This window comes from Misgurnus anguillicaudatus, chromosome 14 (genome assembly GCF_027580225.2).
Source record: "Misgurnus anguillicaudatus chromosome 14, ASM2758022v2, whole genome shotgun sequence".
Classification (NCBI taxonomy): domain Eukaryota; kingdom Metazoa; phylum Chordata; class Actinopteri; order Cypriniformes; family Cobitidae; genus Misgurnus; species Misgurnus anguillicaudatus.
This window is the reverse complement of record NC_073350.2, coordinates 34,646,392-34,659,329: the sequence shown is the minus strand read 5'-3', so window position 1 is coordinate 34,659,329 and position 12,938 is coordinate 34,646,392. Positions and strand designations below refer to the sequence as shown.

General features: G+C 41.7%; 1 protein-coding gene and 1 long non-coding RNA gene across 4 annotated transcripts in view; both read left to right on the top strand.

Annotated features, from left to right (window-relative positions):
• LOC129427516 (uncharacterized) overlaps positions 1 to 12,938 on the top strand; it is a 73,499-nt gene that overhangs the window by 31,915 nt on the left and 28,646 nt on the right. The window contains exon 4 of one of the 3 annotated variants that reach the window (XR_012373307.1): positions 2,136 to 2,336. The exons of 1 other annotated variant lie outside the window; for it this stretch is intronic. This is a non-coding gene — a long non-coding RNA (uncharacterized lncRNA). Of the gene's footprint in view, positions 1 to 2,132; positions 2,337 to 12,938 lie in introns of those variants that run through there. One more of the 3 variants, XR_012373306.1, reaches the window with a different exon arrangement.
• Positions 7,881 to 10,739, top strand: irf2bp2b (interferon regulatory factor 2 binding protein 2b). The gene is made up of 2 exons (XM_055184099.2): positions 7,881 to 8,880; positions 9,556 to 10,739. Exons 1-2 carry the CDS (start codon positions 8,118 to 8,120, stop codon positions 10,314 to 10,316), a joined length of 1,524 nt encoding a protein of 507 aa, XP_055040074.2. The 5' UTR covers positions 7,881 to 8,117; the 3' UTR covers positions 10,317 to 10,739.

The following is a 12,938-nucleotide window of genomic DNA, read 5'->3' as shown; positions in this document are numbered from 1 at the left end:
CTGCAATGTCTCCCATCATGAATGAGCAGAACGTGGAGAAATTCATGGATAGCATTTAAACTTCATACTGCCGTGAGTACAGATGGTGACAGAATGAGAGAGTGAAACAATCGTCTGTCTGGACGTTACATAAGCTGTCATTAAGAGCTGGCTCTCGCATTGGGACTCACAGTGTTACATCACAGTGAACTTTGCTGTGCCGTGTTTATGTTATTTTTGGAAGCCGTGTGAAAATTGCTAACGGGAGTCACCTGAATGGTGAACGGGCGCTTTAGTCTACAGAGCAGAGAGGAAAACATGAGGGAAGTAGGGAAGGTAAACAAGAAGAAAGACGTCAGTCACAGATGCTCTCGGGAAAATGAATACAGTTCAAGTGAGGATTGTTGATGAGTTTACAGTTTTGCTCCAGGAAAATCTGAGAGCTGAAAGAGAGAGAGAGAGAGAGAGGCTGCATCATGTGCTGTAATATGACCCTGTTCTCTTCTTGTCAAAATCACTGGCTTTGATAATGGATGTTGTCGTTATGACATCAGCTCTCATATAGCACAGCTCGACCTGTTTTACGTTAAACCTCTTTTGGCTCCAGACATGAATTAGGAAAGCAAATCCAGACTGCGACATCATAAAACTGATTCTCACAATTATGCCAAGTGGAAAGACAATGTAGTTTTAAAGGTGCCACAGAATGCTTTGTAATAATCTGTTAAATTGTTTTCTGATATCTACATAGAAGGTTTATGACTTTATTAAATGCAAAAATGATCCAGAGTCAGATTTCCATGTCCATTTACAACCCTAGGAGTTGCCTTTAGAATGACATGGTCTATTATTACCTTATTTGGAATTGTCATGAATAATAATGTTGAGCTCTGCTCTGATTGGCTGTTTCTCAGAGCAGCTCCTTCAATAGCTCTATGTGTGTGTAAACAGATCTTATGTTTGAGTCTGTATCAGATGAAGAGACAGATTACGAGGAATAATCAATTGTTTGGAGATTGTTAATGGACGTTTCTGAGTGATACGTTTGTGTTTTTTTTAGTATGGACCTGTAAAGCGTAACTGTAATGCTGCGTTTAAACCAGCCGCGGTAGAGGTGGCAAAAACGCGCTATTCGCGTGAGTTGGACCCTTGAACATTTCAGTTTACTCGCTTCATTCGCGCATGAAAGCCGCGCTTGAAATTCTAGTCATTATAGAGACATTCACACGGAAATCCGCGTCATGGGAGGGCTCTGCTGAGACCCGCTCGCTTCCTGTAATCACGTAACTGCTACAGAAAGGTCCTGATTGGTAAACACGGTGCGGAAATCCGCCGAAGTTTAGATTTTTCAACTTGCGCGTTTCCCGCGGCAATGCTCAATTCGCATACCGCCCCGCAGGATGCCTAATCACGTCTTTGCATTGACTTAACATGTAAATCACCCGCGCTTGCAGCCTCAACTGCGTCTGGTGTAAACGCAACATAACGTCAATAGTAGAACTTCAGCCTACACGTTAGCATATAGCATTAATTAGCATATAGCATTAACCAGCATAGTTCTAACTCAGCAGTCACAACTTTGTTTTTAGCATTGTAACAATGTTGTACTTAATTTAATGTGTAATTTAATGTTGTGGTGTACATCTGGACTGTAACGTCACAGTCTATGTCATGTTGAGATTGGTCTGTTTTCTTTTGCATGCACAAGGTTTACATAAGCAGGAGGAAACAATCGTGTTAAAGGCTCATGATATGTCATTAGCATGTACACAACTCTTATTATTCATCTATGACTACATAAATACAGTTTTACTTTCTACGGCACCTTTAAATACAAAACCCACATGAGGCAAATCTCAATATGATTTAACATGAACATAGAACACTAGTAGCGTCCAAATTAGATGTTTGCATCATAAAAATGGACGGGACAGAATCCAGGTGTAAAAATAAGACAGTTTAGTAATATCAGAAGAAAAAGAGTGAATATAGCACTCAAGCCTATGTTTTGCCGGAAGATCATTTTTTATCAATTGTGCACGATAAGACATGTTATGGGTTGTAAATCGGGAACATTTTGATATCACGTTGGCTTCAAATGAAAGTGATTTCTCAATTTTTTCCATGGCTGTTATTGTGCCGTTGTTTTCCAGCAGATGCGCCACAGCTGGAGTCTCACGTGACTCATTGGCTGCACGGATCCAAAGATCCGCCTCCTGGCTGCCATGGCAACTGCAGGATGTTTGGCAGCGGGCCGCAGAGAGACGCAATGAATGCGGCCTCCGAGATCAGTCGGCCAAAACACGAATGGAAAAAGAGAGTGTGTGTGCGCACGGACGAGAGAGAGAGAGAGAGAGAGAGAGCAGTAAAAAAGTGAGAGAGCCCATGCGCTCTCAGTAGTTTGGCGTCCATCCAGGGTAACCATAATGCAGAGAAAGAAATGAGACTCTTGGCAGGACACCAGGTCTGAAAGAACAAAGATGTGTGCGCTTCGAACGCGGCGACTGGGGCCGCTTGGCAGCGTGAACGCTTTCCCATCAACCTTTGCATTGAAAGCACGCCACTCTAGTTTCCAGTCCTGCAAAGAGGATTATGGTGAGAGAGAGAGACATAAAACCAAGTGGGAAAAAAACTTCAACTACAAGTCATCCGAAACCCTTTCCCCAATTGTACCTCAGTGCGTTGGCTGCACCTCAGAAAGCTTCTGTCCTTTTCGCTAGAGTTCAAAACTCTCGTGCAAATCCTTTATTAATGAGTTTAACACATTCGCTTTTATAGGTTATTACTTAAACATCCAAACATGCAGTCTGTGTCCTTTGCATTGATCTCGGCGTCGGCTGTCGATGGTTATATATCTTTTCTTCAATGCAGTGTGTTTTTCTGCTGATTACTATGAGAGAAATATTTATTTCTCTCCTGCCCTTCAGCTGGCTGCGCACACGGCTCTCCATCAAAGTGACGCTGTGATTTACAGCCTGCGCACTCAGCAGGGATGCTGAAATTTAGCGCATGCTTTTCAATCACATTAAATCAAAAGCTTTGTAGTGCATTGTGCAGGTAAATAACACTCAGTGTGGCTCTATGTTATTTTACTGCCTCTGTATGTTAACATGAATTGAGAATGCAAGCAAAACACTGTAAACAGGAAGCGGTTAGTCATACCGGCTATCCAGATAAGGCCATGGTCTCCATAGATACACTTTCCTGTTCAGTGAGCCAACCAATCAGAAGCGAGACTCTCTCGCTGGGCAGGAGGTAACGTTCATCTTAAAAACATGCAATTACATCACAGATTAATTCATTGCAACTCGAATGCTTTCAGGTTATATGAGGACACTCATGATGTGTTTGCTTTGCTTCATTTTGTTTCTGTGTAGCTCAGCAGTAGAGCGTTGGGTTTGCAGCACAAAAGGTCATGGGTTCAAACTCAGGGAACACAAATACTGATAAAAATGTATAGCTTGTACTGTAAGTCGCTTTGGTTAAAAGCATCTGCCAAATGCATGAATATAATATATATTTTGGGAAAAAATGCGAAAAAGACTTTTGCAAAAAAATGCAATGCTTAATGGGAAAATGTGCTGCTTAAATATTAAATGGCTTTAACACATCAAAGCGTGCAGTACAAAGCTTTCCGTTTAATTATTAAAGGGTTGCGGTGTAACACAGCACGAGATCTGTGACCGTTTTCAGGTTAAGATGAGATTAGACATTCATCACATTGCATCATTGCCAGGATACTCATCATCGACCCACCCAACACATCCACCCTTCAAAATAAATGACAGTCTTTAGTTAGCTTATGAACTTGAAAGAAATAATTTACCTGAAAATCAAACCCTATATGATAGTGAGATCAGGCAGCAACAACAACAGAAATGCATCGCAAATATGTTGCTCATGTATTTTGTTCTTGTTGGAGCTTTACAGACTGTGTAGATGCAACAGCGTAATATAAATTACAGAAACATATGATTATTATTTAAAAATATTCATTATTATTATACATTATTATTAAAAACAATAATGTAACCCCACCCCTAACTCCAACGTCACAGGGGTGAAAGCAAATCGTACAAAAGCAGTAGTACGAACCTTATAAAATACGTAAGTTTTGCATTGAGATTAAATGGAAATCTCTTGAGCTGACAGTCAGGATCATTCAAATGTTTTGGCTTGGATTGGCAATTTTTTTATTAAATCAATGTTTAGTCTCAGTTCTCATGGGTGAGATCATCTAACCACAGTCATTGTTAACTCAGTCTATCCAGTCTGGATTTCTCCAATTCCTCCCATGTGACTCAGCTAAGCGGGTCACAGTCAGCTCTTCTGTCAGAGTTGTGTGCGTGTGTGTGTGTGTGTGTGTGTGTGTGTGTGTGTGTGTGTGTGTGTGTGTGTGTGTGTGTGTGTGTGTGTGTGCGAAACGCCCGTCTGGACCAGAATTCCAGGAAACCTCTGCAGGGGCTTAACGCTAAATTACATTTCTGCTCTGTTTCTGCACTGCTGACGTGAACAAAACAACAACATGATATTGAGTTTTATGGGGTTTGAACTTGTACACACTTGGTAGCATTTTGCATGACATCTAAAGAGAGAAACTGAAATAATGTTTCTAACCAAAGATGCAAAGCATAACAGACATGCATCTATTTAACTATATATACAAACATAAATACATTTCTGCAAATGGTTTAGAAAGATTGCAAGACTCCAAATTCCTCCAAATCAGATGTGCAATAATGCAAAGGACTCCAGAAATAAACCTCTCCAGTGAGTCAAGGTAACCAGGGGTTAGTTTGCTCCAATTCCACTTAACCAGCTTACTTAAGAGTCTTAGCAGTGGGAGGTTTATGTAGCAACGACGTTGGCATGACAGGAGGGGAAAGTCTGTGTGAACGTATGAACTAATGCTTTAATCTGACACGTCAGTCACTAGAGATGATTTACAAGAAAACATCAGAAAGTGTCTATGTGGCACTTTAAATCTATAACAATGAGCAATCTGCTTTATTTGTATGTGGAAATGTCAAACAGTGTCCTGTATTTACAGGCCGGCTTGCTGACTCGTGCTTTTAGGTGGAACTGAGATGCATGCCGTTGTTGTGAGAGAAAAGTTGTGAAATGCTTGAATCATCATGGTTTGTCAACTGGATGAACTGACAGATATGAGTGTGAATACTGTGACACATTCAGAAACGTGTTGCATCACAAACCTCCATCTTGTGAAAAACATTTATTTTATGGCAATTCCCATTTTCCCTTTACAGACATTAACTATTACTATTTATATAGATATTGTTTATGAATTTTAAGCCTAATCATTTATTTGTTTTTTATATTACATTTACCATTCAAATTCAATCAAATCAAATTGTGCAAAATCAAAGATTAATTTAGATTCCAGACTTAAATTAACTGTAATATACACTCACCTAAAGGATTATTAGGAACACCTGTTCAATTTCTCATTAATGCAATGGTGTGGGGGATGTTTTCTTGGCACATTTTAGGCCGCTTAGTGCCAAATGGGCATCATTTAAATGCCAAGACGAACCTCAGCAATGTTACAAACCAATTCCGTCACTAAATGACCACATTGTACTAATCCTCTGATGGCTACTTCCAGCAGGATAATGCACAATGTCCCAAAGCTCGAATCATTTCAAATTGGTTTCTTGAACATGACAATGAGTTCACTGTACTAAAATGGTCCCCACAGTCACCAGATCTCAACCCAATAGAGCATCTTTGGGATGTGGTGGAACGGGAGCTTCGTGCCCTGGATGTGCATCCCACAAATCTCCATCAACTGCAAGATGCTATCCTATCAATATGGGCCAACATTTCTAAAGAATGCTTTCAGCACCTTGTTGAATCAATCCCATGTAGAATTAAGGCAGTTTTGAAGGTGAAAGGGGGTCAAACACTGTATAAGTATGGTGTTCCTAATAATCCTTTAGGTGAGTGTACTGCCATTTTAATTTAGTTGGGATGCACTGATACAATTGTCTGTGCCAGTACTGATATTTGATCAGTTAAAATGACACCTAAGCTTACTGATACTGATAGTTTTGTTTTTGAATTTTTGTCTAGTGTAGTGTTCTGACATCACAAGGGGAGACAAATTTCAATGAGCTATTTTTTCACATGCTTGTAGAGAATGGTTTACCAAAACCAAGTTACTGGGTTGATCTTTTTCACATTTTCTGGGTTGATAGAAGCACTAGGGACCCATTTATAGCACTTAAACATGAAAAACTGGAAAAAAATCTTATTATAGGCCGATACATCGGTACATCCCTTAAAATGTAGTGTTTCAAAATAAATATTATTTTTTATTAATCTAAAGCAGGATGATTTATAAACTACAACACTATATTGTCTCTACTCTAAACTAAAATCATATTTCTGTGATCTGCCCAACATGCGTGTGTGTTTTTGGCTCTGTACTGACTCGTCCAGCAGGGCATGTTCACAGATCTCTGGACTCGTGCCAGCAGGATTGCTTTGTTTTTCCACGGATGGGTGAGGTACATGCCTCACTCTCTTACTTCCTCATGAGGTCCTGCAAAAACAAGCCTCACTCTGTGCCTGCGGGTCGCCTCGCCCGACAAATCCGCTTTGTGTGCAAGTTGGAAAGACATTCAGACGGAGTAAAAAAAATACAGTTTTGCTGCAACTCTTACTATGTTGGCACACTTCCCTTTTTTATTTTTAAAAAGCTTTGAATGTTTTCGGTTTCTTGTGCCGCCTGCCTCTATGAATTAGTAACATTTTATACTCAGAAATGATTCAGTAATTGTCTCTAATATTAATAGATGTTTACAGATGTATCATTTTGAAATAGAGCAACATCTACTGTGAACACAAGATCACAAACTACATGTCACACTAGCAGAATCACTTTCAGTCATGAGTCATGAGTGTAAATACATGAAAAAAAAAAAGGTTTTGGAATGGCAGGACCACGTGTTTTAGACTCGTCGACCTCGTTGTGGGACTTTCCATGATTTTGCAAGGCTTCATGAATCACATGATCTTGGTGAACACAAATCAGACTTTGACGCTGTACGAAGTCCAGTACAGATGAATAATCTACTAGTGTAGATATTTCACACAGCACATGGTTCCCGAATACACTAGATTTAAATCCACAGAATGTTGATAATGTACATAATTAAATCAAAGGGAAGAATCAGACTCATCATTTCAGTGGCTGTGTGTTGTTTTAGGTTCATGAGGTTAATAAAGAGTTAAATGGGCAGTGATGTGTGACGTTACGTTGGCAGACTCACTGGAATGTGGAACTGTGAAGCTGTTAAGGTCAAAGTTACGCAGTACATTTTCTACTCTCTCTTCTTAGAAATGAATGTGTTAGTGTTGTTATTTAGGGAAGTATTTCTAGTATGGAAGCTGCTATACCAGACATTTAAAAATATGCTGAGGTCAAGCTCATGCACTTAAAACTATTCTGAAGAATTATAATTATATAGCTCACTTTGAAAATAAAAAAAATATTAAGGATGTAGCTAAATAAAGAGATAAGTCGTTGCCTGGCATTCAGATGTTAGTGCTTAAAATATCTTTCTAAAATATACACTGAGGACATGACTGAAAACTGAATTATAGGATAGAACGCATGCGCACCACGGCCTGTTTATGATTTATTTTAATTGTCAGGAGAGTATTGACCTAAATAAATATATCATAAATCTGTAAAGTATCAGCAGGTGCGCTGACAGAAACGCATAGTATTCTCTCAACTGATTTATCATTTGAAATGAAAGCGCATGCTCGAATGTTTTGAAGTTGAAATGGTTTGATTTCGTTTCAAACTCAATAAATATAAGCTTACGGTTACGCACGACGGGCAGAAGGCACCGCGCTTGCGCAGATCGGGGTCGTCGAAGAATCAAGTAAATAGAAGCGCCGCGGTGACGTCATCGCTCCCACATCGAGAGAGCTCGCGGGCTGGAGAGCACACTGCCATGAACTTCGGAGCGTAACTTTGCCGTTTTTCTTGCTTTTCGGACGGGGTGGGAAACTAAAGCGACATACACATTTTTTCTTCGTCGAAACGAGCAACATTCGGATAATTTAGTTGCACGTTTTTGTCATTTTCCCCTCGTTTAACCAGTATGGCGTCGTCGGCGGCGGTCGCTGCCTCGCGCAGGCAGTCGTGCTATTTGTGCGATCTGCCGCGCATGCCGTGGGCGATGATCTGGGATTTTACCGAAGCCGTGTGTCGCGGATGCGTCAACTACGAGGGAGCGGACCGGATCGAATTCGTCATCGAGACCGCCCGACAGCTGAAGCGGGCGCATGGCTTCCAGGAGGGCAGATCACCGGGACCGGTGGGCAAACCGGGCAAAGACATGCAGACCCACAACCACACTGAACCGGGCTCGCGTCCGCCGCAACCGCTGGATCGGTACCCGCTCGCCTCGGACAGACCCCCTAGACTGGGTCCGGAGTATCAGGCTGCGCGGCACGCGAACGGTATTCCGCTGCCGAACGGATTCCCAAAGCCCGACGAACCGCCAGAGCTGAACCGCCAGAGCCCAAACCCCCGCCGGACCGGCGCCGTGCCGCCCAACCTGGTGCCGCTGGTAAACGGGACCCTGCCTCCGGTGCACGCGCTTAACGGGAGGTCCGTTCAGATGGGGATCCCGTCGGGCGCGCTCGCCGCGGAGCATGTGGGGAAGCGTTCGGACGACATGAAGGACAAGCACCGCGCCGACAGCATGAGCGACGCGAGCGAAGCGCACAGACGCGTTGAGGACTGGACGCAGAAGGGCAAAACCGTTCGAGACCTGATGGCGCTGGACTCGCGCTTCAAGAAGGAGCACGCGGCGCTGCACAGGATGGGATACGAGAGCGGCTCCAGTGCATTAAAAACAGGTACTGATGCATTACAGCGTGCGTGCAAACTCTTTTTGTGAACATGCATTCAATGCTTAAGCATGCTTTAAATGTCTAGAATACGAGTCTCTATACTTCTTTATGCATGCATTTAATTTTCTTAGTGTAGTATGAGAGATGTAAGCATGCGTTAAACTCTGGAGTATGGGTGTACAGACTTCTTCATGCATGCATTTTTAAAATTGGACCTCAAAGAATGCTTTTAATCTCTAGTTAAGGAGTCCTGCACTTAAAATTGAATGCATGTATAAAATGAGACAAGCATGCTTGATGAGAAAAGCATGCTGTGACGTCTCATACTATTGTAAAGCCTGAATGAGGATTTAGGCTTTACAAGAGGATGAGACGTCACGGCATGCTTTTAAACGACACTGTGTGTACTTTTAGTTCATGCATTTAGACTTTAATCCCATATAAAGTATCATACTTTGTCCTCAGACACTGTGTTATCTGTACACTTTTATGTGTTTCAAGCTTCGGTTTTGACTTCCCATTGCATCATCTGGCATATTTTATCTAGAGCCAAAAAAATGGTTAACTAGTGCCAACGACAGGTCATGCCTGACATGCACACACAGGGCTAGGAAAAGTCTGCTTTTGCCGTTTAGTTAAATTTTCCGTCTCTAACTTAAGTGTATGTCTCTCTCTCTGCAGACCGTGGTAAACACTCTCGAGGCATTAAAAGGAAAACCTCTCCTGAGCCAGACGGTGAGAACACTGCGGCCAAGCTCAACGGTGAGTCTCAGCCGTGGCTGCCGTCCCCGTCGGAAGTGCTTAAGATTCCCTCCGCGGCCCTGCCTGGTTTTGCGGCCGCTCCCCCCTCGACCATCTCCCCCCATTCGCGAACCACTCCCCCCGAGGCGGCCACCGCCGCGCAAAACGGACAGTCGCCCATGGCCGCCCTCATCTTAGCCGCGGACAACGCTGGCGCCGGCACGGGATCGCCCAAAGACGCTAACCAAGTACACTCCACGACCTCGCGCCGAAACAGCGGGAGCCCCCAGTCGCCCTCCTCTGGGCAGAGGCGGCTCACCCAGAGGGACGGTCTGGGTGTGTCTGGCAACCCTGGCACGGCGGTGGCGCACGTGCTGGGCATGGACCCGCAGGCCGGGCACCCGCAGAGCATTCCAGACTCCTCCGTGCCCCCTGGCAGCGTGCCGCTGTGCTGCACCCTGTGCCACGAGCGCCTAGAGGACACGCATTTCGTTCAGTGCCCGTCCGTGCCGTCACACAAGTTTTGTTTTCCGTGCTCTCGTGAGAGCATCAAACAACAGGGGGCCACGGGGGAGGTTTACTGCCCGAGTGGAGAAAAATGCCCGCTGGTGGGTTCCAATGTGCCCTGGGCGTTCATGCAGGGCGAAATAGCCACCATACTGGCTGGGGACGTTAAAGTGAAAAAGGAGCGGGACCCTTGATCTTTCCAGTTTCCTCTCTTCCTTCTGTTTGTTATTTTTTTCCATTAACAAAACGACAACAAAGCATATACAATTTCAAATGAATATACTTTAATTATAATGCATTGCATACCATCCAAACGTGAACTAATGGACATATGTACATATGACTTTAAGGGATCTGTACACATCGTAAACATGGCTGTATAATTTTTTTTTTGATTTTCCCTTTTTTTGTGTTTCTATATTTTTTTTGAAGATTAAATGTCCACACTATAACAGACCCCAACCCCTCAGTGTAATAGTAGAGCAGGTGGCAGTCCATGTTAAAACACAGAATGTGACTAATACTCTTAAGCACTTGGCAAAAACTGAAACGCTTTTAGCTGTATTGTATGCACTTGTTTAAAATTGCCAAATACAATTTCTGACCTTGTAATAACATCCTGCCGTGTGTGTGTGTGTTGTTGGTTATTGTGCCTTGAGTCTTGGGAGGTGGATGAAGGTCAGCGGGAGTTTGGAGATTTTGTTCTGGTGCAGACTGGAGTTCATTGCTTCAATAATGGTAACTGATATCATCACAATCATTTGGAAAGCTAAGGTAACTGGAGAATGCTCGAGTTTGGAAGAGAACCTCTCTTTATTTTCCTAACACACGCAAGCTGCAACTTGTATCACGCATTGTTTTTGGACTCCATGTGGAGTAACCCAATGCTGCTGGTAAGATGACGCTTCACGTCTATTTATACTCACTCGCTGGGAGCTCGTAAACAATCTTTTCTTTGGCCTTTTTTGGAGGATAAAGAGTTGCAACATTAAACATTATAGATGATATTTGTGGTTTCTGGTTGGTAAATCAAACTTTCAGAATGAAACCTTGCATGCGTCATGCACTAGAAATGATGCATATGATTTATTTTAAGCATTGCTTGACGTCTCAAGTAAATTATGGACACAAACATTCACATTGAATTGTTCAGTAATTATTTACAGTTTAAGCTACAAATAGCAAAGCAAGACGTAAACATTTCATTTGTTTATCAGTATTTTGTAGCAGAAGTTTAATAAAGTATGTCGGGTCACGTGATTGATCCTCTGGAATTCCTGAGTCACGCTCGCCCTCCTCCCGCTTCAGTTCTCACGTAGGATCAGATGAATGAAGATCTGTCTTCTTATCCAAACCACATGTTCTCCTGTTAACCCTTCAACAACCACAAACTCTTATTTAATATGCTATAGTAGATTTAAGCTGCAATGTTTTCTCAATAAAAAGTGTTTAATTGTATTTTAACAATTTCAATGTAACATTTAAGTCAGTCAGCATAATATATGTATATTATTGGACAGAGTCGTGTCAGTAGACATGCAAGTCCTGTGAGAGATGAGAAGGGTAAAATATTGATTGGTTTATTCAGAAATAATAAACTTTGGTGGGTTGGAAACGTAACACCCTGATGGTCTGAGATGAATCGCTCGATCGTCTCCGGTTACATCGCAGTCACAGACTCGTAGCTCTTTCTGTCTTTTATTTGTGCAGCTGTCTCACCCTCCATTGGTGTCAAACTCTTCCCGTCATTCATCAGTTTTTAATGCCGTTTACTCTATTGATTTTTTTTATTGTGAGGGAATGTGTACTTCAAGATCAGATCAATCTTTTGTGCATCTGGAGTCATTTATTTAACAGATATATAATTATTATTTTTCATTAAATATTGCAAAACTACAGATGTTTAAACTATTTACCCCCATAACAGTTTTGGGTTTATTTTGCAGTAATAACTTTAGGGCTGGTTTAGGATTTATATAGTTAGTTTATTAACTCTGTTTCAGTCATAGTTTTAAATGTTGAGGAAATATTAGATCAATAAAGCAACTGAATGCTTCCAATCTCAGAAAAGTTGATATTTGATCCTTTTAGTTTACTATTACTTTTAGTTATAATACAAAATATTTAAAAAAATTAATTTAAAATGTTGAATTTTAAAGCATATATTTGGCAACCAGGCGAAAAAGTTCACCAGCCGTCACTCATTCTTATGCTCCGTACACACCAAACGCAAAGCATCGCGTTTCTCGCTCTAGATTACTCGCAGGATTTAACTTCATGCCATGTGAATTTTACTTGCGCAAAGAAGTGTATGAGGCGAATAGCGCATGTTTTTGTGACTAATGCTGCGCTGAATTTGCGTCATTCACATTGCCCTGCATGAATACGCGTCTATTTACGTCTTTGCATTGACTTTGTATTTAATCTACTTGCGCAAATTCGCGTTTGGTGTGTACGCCCCATTATGAATCATTGCATCTACTTATTCTTTCAATGACAAAATATATTTGTTTATTTTATAAAATGAATACATTATAGTAAGTTGTAATTTATTTCTGTTTTTTATACACATTTGTTATGTTTAGTGCTTAATGATAATTCTTGTACTGTTATAATTTATCTCTGAGCCGGTTGGTTTGGCTCTCAACTGTTTTAAGTTTTTTTAAATGTCTATAGAAAAAACGAATGTAATAAATTTCCAAAATCGCAGACCGCTGAACCTGTGGGTGGTTACTGGATTTCTTTATATAATATCAGTGAAGCGGCTCAAATGCCACGTCAGCAGTTTTGGCCACTTTGCCCCGGGCCGCTGGGAA